An 8679-nucleotide genomic window follows, 5' to 3' on the forward strand; every position below is an offset into this window, starting at 1 on the left:
GTGTGCTCGCATTCATCCTTGTAGGCACACCTTGATTTTAGATACAGTAACTTTTTTTGATGGGAGGGTTTTCCTTATCTCTTCCTAAATGTAACCTCCATTTTCTTTTCTAGTTTTCTGGATACTTTGATTTTTAAACTCTTTGAGCAGAGTAAGATGCAAGAGAATGCAAGCTATTTCTTTTTTAGGTTAAACAGGTTCTTTCATTCATATGCAAAGCAAGCAGTGTATATTATTCAAAACCCAAACACTGAACTTCTTTCAGGATAACGCTTTGAAGGCAAGCTGCATGAGAAGAAAACATCTATTGCTTAAAAGTACACCAGATTACTTTAGTTCTGATGTAGTAAGCAAAACCTCTCAGATTTCTAAAATGATCAGGTCTTTTAATTGGCAGCTATTGATTACCTTTTATTACAGACTTTTGATAGCATTTAGCCAAATCTTTTGGTTTGAGGTTTTGGCTGTTTGGATTTTTTCCTTTCCATTGGAAAAAGAAATTTTGAGCTTTATCTCTCTCTCTCTCTCTTTCTCTGTCTATCCATCTATCTATCTATCTATCTATCTATCCTGATTTTAGAAAGCTTACTGTACATGGGGGAAAGTATCCATGTCACCCTGAAAACAATAACTGTTCAGGATGTACTGTTATTCTCAGAGGTCATTGGCTTTGAGATAAATTTACTTCTGTCTTGTTAAAAAGAAAAAACATCTATATAGTATTTGATAAAAGACCTTGTATTTCAAGTAATGAATACTCTAGTAGACGCAGTCCCTTTGATCGGGATTTTTCTGTCAAACAGAGTTGGTGGACTTCACTGTTTAAAATCAGTGGTGTTTATAAAAGTATAAAATAAAGCTTACAAAGAACGTGTGATTCATATTGACATCTTAAGTGTTTATAATAAAACACCAAATCTCTAAGACCTTCCACTTTGATAACCCCCCAGACATGAGACATATGACATGAGACTAATGCTGATACTAGTCACACTTGAAACTCCCTTCTGAAACATTTCTCCATCTCATAAGATCTTTTTCTATAAAACTCTGCTGTTTCTAAAAGTAGTTTAACAAAGGGGCTGGTGCTAAACCAGTCTTCCTGTACTTTCTTGTGCAGGAGGAGTGATATAGGGTATCAGTTCTAACGATAGGATGTTTCTACATGAAAAAGGTTTATATGAGCTAAACCTCAAATCTCTGCAAATTGGAGAATAGGAAGGATATTAAGTATTATGAATATATTTACTTATGTGGTCACATTTACTAGTTCTTCGCAAATAAACCTGAAGTTCACAAATTCATATGCTTAAAATGGCACTGAGTTCTTGTACATTTAGAGTTAACAAAGAGAGAATAAATCTTTTTTTGTTTTTTTTTTCAAAACCATTTATAAGTGATCTCTAATTTATGCTGCAGGGTTTTTTTTTTTTTTAATCGTGAATTTACTTGTTTCTAGGTAAAACTCGAAGAACCTGTCTTCTGCCCTCAAAATCAGCAAGTGACCGTAGCTTTAAGGATTTCAGCAGAAACCAGCTATCAAATTATCCCACGCTTCCATTGACCAAGTCAATAGAAACTCTACAGCATGGGGAAAAAGGGTTGGGTTGTGCACATCATGCTCTGAAGGGCTCTGTCCAACCTCCAGCCATCACAGGTCTGAAGAAGAACCGCAGAAGTTTACCGGTTGCCGTCTGTCGGAGCTATGAAACTCTGGATGGACCTCAGGATGTAGATACATGGCCAAGATCTCACTCGCTGGATGATCTCCAGGGAGAATCCAGTGCTAACCTACAGGACACTAGCAAGCAAGTAGGTTCTTTTCCTCAGGATTCACTGGATGTAGCAAAAAAGGCAACTGGCTCTGCCCTGCCACCTCACGCTCATGGAGGCAGCTGTATGGTAGATGACTTCATGGCTAAGCAGAGTAAGGGAGCTGCTAGTTCTCAGAAGGGAAGAGCTAAGGAATTGAACTGCTCTGTAGTGGAAACTGCAGGTGAAAAGCCTGCTCCATTCCCCCTGAAAAACTATGAAGCTCAGCCTGCCTTAGTGATGCATCATGCCTCTGAAAATACAAGGATGCCTCTGGAAATACAAAGTAAAGGCTTTCATGACCTTGCACGGGCTGATTATGCTCCAGTCCTCAAGGGAGGTCTAGAAGCTGAGCAAAAAGGCACAAATGAGGCAAGAATGCAACCAAAAAATCCTTCTCAACCACCACCTGTCCCTGCCAAAAAATGCCGAGAACGCCTTTCTAATGGATTACACCATCCTCCCATGACCACAAGTGGGAACCACTCAAGCCTAGAAGCACCATGTTTGCCAGTAAAAAAGACCAGCTCATCCGGTCCCATTGATTGTCATGGAGTACCTGTCCATAGGACGTCCTCTGAACATGAGCCTAATACCCCTCCTAGCCCACTCCCACCCTGGCTGTCAGAGCTCCCAGAGACTGCTAGTGTTCAGCAGCACGTGGTAAAGCTAGGTCCTGCTTCAGCAAGGAAAGTGTCTTGTAGCAGGGGAATGGATCTGGAAATGGTGATAGAAAACAAGTTGCAGTCTGAAGACATTGATCTTACTGAAGAACCGTACTCAGACAAGGTAAGTGGTAACCATTTCAATGGTTTCATTCTGCTAGCATTCCAAGGGATAGCCTTTCATTTATTGTCTGTAATTTTTTTCTGTGAGTAACCAGCCTAGATAAATCAAAAATCATTGAGACATTAGACATTCTATAACTCTGTTTGTCTTTACTATCAGACTTTATGCCTAAAGGAACTCTTGTGTTGTGGGGGACTGAGAAATCCCAGACCTATTCTGAACCTTCATCTTTTCAGACCACTGGTGCCTTGGTGGACCAGGCATGGAAATGTCTCTTTCTCTGCTGATGTGGGGAAGTAGAGCTGAAAAAGAAAGTAATGATTAAATTTTATGCTTCCAAGGAACTCTAAATTGATAGCATCAATTAGACATCTTTTTTTTTGAGGGGAAGGAATGAGTCTTAAGATCCAGTCCCTCCCTAAGGGTTTGCTTTTTTCAGTTTTCATGGAACCTCGAGGAAAGCTCCTTCTTGCTCCCATCCTACACTTCTTTTTTGGTCTGTATTGATACACTTCTTTAATTTGTCTGCTCTCCTTTGTGTCTGGCTGGGAACATTCAGCACGGTCGCTGTGGCATTCCCGAGGCTTTGGTACAGAGGTACTCTGAAGACTTAGAGCAGCCTGAAAAGGATGTTGCCACAAACCTGGACCAAATCCGGGTAAAGCAGCTGAGGAAACAGCATCGCATGGCAGTGAGTATTTCCATAAACCAAATCTTCTTGTTTATGAGCAGACTTTTAAAAGGACTGACTAGTAGTAAAGGGAGATTCTTGTGAAGCCCTAGTACAAATGTGCTCCCTATATTCATCCAGCAGGTGCAACATAGGTAGAGGTACTGTAGGGGCAGGATATACCTCCTCCTGTCCGAAAGGAGGACAGTTAGTATTTGAAAGGAGCGTGGATATCCTTCTCTTGACTGAATAATAGTCTTAGAAGTCTAAGCAGACTGCAAGCAGTGGTAACAGATACTTGCTCACTAAGAGTGACATGTATTAAATGCTTCTGTATTGAAATCTGAAAGGGTTTATACTCCTTTTTTATTTCTTAAACTATACTAGTGTCCACTCCTCCGTAGCAAAAGCAGGAGGGGAAAACAGTCAAAAACATGGCTTTTTCTAGGAAAACTTGGTCCATTTGAGGAGGTAATAGACAAAATTTGTATTCTCTTGCCTTACTGAGAAATTAAACGTATCACTCTGAAAAGTCTTTTTACTGGATATTTTTTACTGTTCTCAGACTAATTCAGAGTGGCACATGACAGTTACCCAAGCAGCTGGATACTGCCCACTGTGTCTGTATTGCCAAAATTATTGCTTCTGTGCCAAGTAATCTTAGCCCTTTAGTCCACACTGCTCTCATACTGACAAATCTGACATGAGAGAAGTTGAAACATCTGCTATGAAAATATACCAGTTTGGAAGAGGGGAAAAAAGAAAAAGACTTGCTGTAAAGGCAGATATGTTTGACATTAAGCGTTCTATTTTCTTTCTGTTTTTTTCACTCCCCAGATTCCAAGTGGAGGACTCACTGAAATTTGCCGTAAACCTGTATCTCCAGGACTCATCACCTCTGTATCTGACTGGCTGATTTCCATTGGTCTGCCTATGTATTCCAGCCTGCTTACAGAAGCAGGATTCAACACACTGAGCAAAGTGCCTTCTCTGTCACAAACTTTCCTTCAAAAAGCTGGCATCACAGAGGAAAGGCACATAAGCAAGCTCCTGGCAGCGGCAAGACTCTTCAAACCTCTTGATCCAGAAGCAATTTAACATGCTCCATAGTGTGACATTGCCTGGTTGAGAATTCACTGCTTCTTCTTGCACCAGTATTGCTCTAATTACTTCACATAGCTAAAGGGATCAAGGAAGTGGCTCCCAAGGACAGGCAGATATCTTCTTCAGAGGATATGAAAGTCTTTGGCAACTGAAGGAGAAGAGAAGCAACCACCAGGTAACATAGATGTGGTACTTTGCTCCCCCCTCACTCCCATCTAAAGTATTCTTATTTCATGAAATGTACAGGGTTGGCCTGAGAACCAGACAGCTTCGCAGAATTAAGGGACCCTTGCACATTTTCCTCACGTTTGTGATAGTGATACTAGTAAGAGGTCTTCTGTACCTTTAGGTTCCAGGTACCTGAAATCAGTCCTAAAGACCAGGTACAAGCCAAGGCGCAAATTCCGTTAGAGGCTGTTTGGCAAATGCCTTTTGTTTGTTTTAGTCTAGAACTAAACACAAAGCCCTCCCTGGTCATCCTTTCTGTTGCTTGGTAGAGGTCCCAATACACCACACAGCCTTTAGCTAGGCCAAAGTTAATGGACTGGAATTAGTTTTCAGTGTAGTCCATCTCTGTCACTCCAATGCAACTAACCCATGGAGAGTCAGAAAGCTTCTTTTTATTTGTACAGAGCTGAGGTCATTTTTAAAACTGCTTTCTAGCAATCTGCTTTTTATTTGCCTTAAAATAAGCTTTTAAGCAGTTACCTAGTGTTCACTTACCCATATTCACATTTCCCAAGCCTCGTTTCAACCCGTCACCCTTAAGTTGCTCTTAGGGTGATTTCCAGCTGAAGTAGCTTCTATAAAATGCCTCATCATAACACTTTCTGTGTTGTAGAGATGCTTTTACAAATGCAGGGTTATGCTAGGTTTTGATTGTCAGGTTAACTTCTTGTTCACTACCGTCTGCATTTACTGTTGTTACTAAACTGTTCCAAGATATACTGCCTTGTATATATGTAACTGCTTTTCATTTTAATCATATTCTGTGTACTGTGTTTTATTGTCAATCATTATGCTGCAGCTTTGACTTGGTATCCTGACCATATTGATTCCAAACAGTGGGTTTCTGCAAATGAAAAATCACTTCCACCGAAAAAGCAAATTATATCCCACAGAAATCATCAAATTCAGTAATTCCATTGCATGGACAAAAGAAATTCTACTATAGTCTCATGAATAACACTGTGATTTTTAGAACAGTTGAAATCCATCCTGACTGCATTAATGTTACTTCTCACTAAAAGAGAGCATTGTTCTGGGAAATGTGGTGCACCATTTTTCCATGACGTAATGATATTTTTCTGCCTAAATCCATGTGAAACTTTCCAGTTGCCTATGTGGCTAATGACAAATTTTATTTTTCTATATTGGGTATACATTTTATATACCAAATACAGATTGTCATGAATAGCACATAGCCAGCTTATTCTTTGGGGTCTATATTTAGGGTATCCTTCAGCTTCTTGTAGTACAAATACTCCATGGAAGGCAGAGCAAGCTTACTCTGGTAGGTAAAGGGAGATAGTGTAGAAACCTGGGCATAGGGCAGCATGTGTGACTATTTCCAATATCAGTTCTGATGTCAATTTACTGTATAAAATCAGACAAGGCACTTTGCTATTTGGTGCCTCAGTTATCCCAGCTTCATATTGAGCTAATGACTCCTCCTCATAAAATGCTCCCAGATCGATGCACGAAAAATTATGTTTATTCCAGGATTCTTTACTATATCTGATCCTTTCATGGTCATGTTTTAAGTCACATGAATATGCATTTGACTACAGATGATAACTGATTTGGCTCCTGGTAGAGTTGATAGGTGTTAGGTTTACTTTCCTCATTTTGAATTTCACCCCTGTCTACTGCACACCATTGTATGAAGGCAACTAATTCACTGTTGTAACTTGAAATTACTCTCAAGTTAATCTCTGTAATGATCTCCTTGTTGTGTGGATAATCAGTATGTTCTAATATGACAGCATCAGGGAACATACAGCAGAGGTGTTTTGTACAGCTGGTGAAAATGTGGTTTGGCCTCACCTTGAGTACTGTGTGAAATTATGGGCACCACAGTATAAAAAAGACATTAAGCTATTAGAGATCATCCAAAGGAGGGCCACGAGGATGGTGAAGGGTCTGATGGAGAAGCCTTATGAGGAGCAACTGAGTTCACTTGGTCTGTTCAGCCTGGAGGAGACTGAGGGGAGACCTCATTGGTGGTCTTCAGTATCCTCACAAGGGGAAGTGAAGGGACAGCTACCAATCTCTTCACTCTCATGACCAGTGACAGGACTCGAGAAAACAACGTGAAGCTCAGTCAGGGGAAGTTTATGCTGGATATCAGGAAAAGATTTTTCACCCGGAGGGTGATTGAGCACTGAACAGGTTCCCCAGGAAGTGGTCACAGCACCGAGCCTGACAGAGTTCAAGTGTTTGGACAACGATCTCAGGAACATGGTGTGATTCTTGTGGTGTCCAGTGCAGGGCCAGGAGTTGGAGTCCTGATGGGTCCTTTCCAACTCACAGTATTCTATGATTCTAAAGAAAAAAAAAAAGAAAAAAAAAAGAAATTAAGTGGTTTTTAAATAATGATGATTTTTCTGTTGTTGGTCTCTGAGGCTTACATGGCAACTATCAGCAAGCAGGAGATGGAAAGAGTATTGAGACTTCCTGGGATTGCTGGCAGGGACGAGAACAGAGTAGAATTAAGTAGACAGCAGCTATATTGGAGCAAGGGAAAAGTCCAAGCTGGCTATAGGCAACAAAAAAAAAGGAAATAAAATAAATTTCCTTGTGTTGCAGGGAAGGCAAGTCATACAGTAAAGCTCTCCCGTATTAATTACTTTCCCCACTCTTATTAACAGAAGGAGAATTATGGGAATAACCTGAAGCTGTGTGCCAAACACTCTTGGTAAATCCATGCTTTTTAAATGATTATGTGACCCAGGGAAACCAAATCACACCCATCAGAACTAGAGTGAGCAGTTTGAGATTTTTGAGTTCTAGTTGTTATTTTGTTTTCTTTTAAAGGCTGTGCTTTGTGGTCTAATTTGAATTACAATTTTAGTTTATGTTTTAATCTAAAAAAGCCTTAAGCTTCTCAGTGTTTGAGCTTCCCTGCTGTGGTTTCACTCACCTGTGGCATTCCCCAAGCAGGTGAGGTGGTGTGGTATGAGAGCCATAACCATTTGCATCTTCTTGCAGTCATTCAGTGCTCTAAGCAAAAGTTCACTCATGAACTGTTGGGAAGCACAGAAGAAACCTGCTGCTGGAATCTTCTCTGCTCTGCTCAGGCTAATGATGTTTAATATCTATCCATTGTATCTTAGTAACTCAAACAGCTATTTAAGAATAGAAGCAGCAAACCCAAAATATTACTAAATGTCACCATAACCATAAGCTTTGATCAATAACCCACTGTTGCTATCCCGGTGGCAATGCTCTCATATGAGACTGGCTTTGGATGCAAACTGGGAGCATGATTAGAAGCCTTAAACATTGCAAACCTGCAAACAGGTCATCATCTCTAAGAGAGCAATAGTGGTCGATTCACCAAGTCACAGCTGTGCAGTTGTACTGTATTATTTTTAGAATAAATAATACTTTCAGTCCAAGATACTTTTATCATTAATTGACACCCTGTGGGGAATCAAAACTGTCGAGCAAGTTATGTAACAACTAACAAAGTTGCACTTTCTGTATATGAAATCAATATTTAAATAACTTATTTTTCTCCATTTGCTGTTCTTAAATGATGTAAGTAGCTGTAATATACCAGTACTCAATATGTCCTGCAGTTTGCTTCAATCCAAGAAAGCTGTGTATTGTAAAGGAAAAAAAAAGAAAAAACAAATTATGAATGTGTAAAGATTATTGTGCTGTTTCATTTAGCAAAAAAAATGGTTGACAAAAGGGTTTTCCTGTGTATCAAAACTTGTCTATAATTATATGTCATACTGTTCATAGATCAAAAGTAAATAAATTTCCTTGATCTCTCTCTTTTTTTGGTTGTTTTTGATTTTGCTAACACATCTTCTATTTATTGCTCTGGTAGCAGTGCCCACTGATTTAGGTTTTTTGCTTATGCCTTCGGCCCTCTCCCTCTAGCTTATCAAGCTTCTAGTTCTTCTCCTTGTTAGCACTCTTGACACGTATCTACAGCAGGAGAAAAAGGTTTTTAAAACAAAATATTGAAAGCCCAGGACTAGAAGCAGTCATCCAAATATGATATGATGTGAATCATCAGTGTCCAAACTTTATTACATCCTGTGAATGTCCAGCTGCTGGGCTCAAGGAGA

General features: G+C 39.8%; 1 protein-coding gene across 8 annotated transcripts in view; it reads left to right on the plus strand.

Annotated features, from left to right (window-relative positions):
* The window catches only part of SASH1 (SAM and SH3 domain containing 1), a 540193-nt gene extending 531814 nt beyond the window's left edge, over window positions 1-8379 (plus strand). For all 8 annotated transcript variants that reach the window (XM_051811190.1, XM_051811193.1, XM_051811191.1 and 5 more), the window contains 3 exons: window positions 1460-2601; window positions 3161-3292; window positions 4109-8379. In XM_051811190.1, the coding sequence (XP_051667150.1) occupies window positions 1460-2601; window positions 3161-3292; window positions 4109-4369 (1535 nt within the window). In that variant the 3' untranslated portion in view covers window positions 4370-8379. The remainder of the gene's footprint in view (window positions 1-1459; window positions 2602-3160; window positions 3293-4108) is intronic.
* Window positions 8380-8679: the final 300 nt, after the last annotated feature.

The sequence above is a fragment of the Manacus candei genome, unplaced genomic scaffold (assembly GCF_025592945.1).
Source record: "Manacus candei isolate 608988 ecotype Guabito, Panama unplaced genomic scaffold, ASM2559294v1 h1tg000081l, whole genome shotgun sequence".
Classification (NCBI taxonomy): domain Eukaryota; kingdom Metazoa; phylum Chordata; class Aves; order Passeriformes; family Pipridae; genus Manacus; species Manacus candei.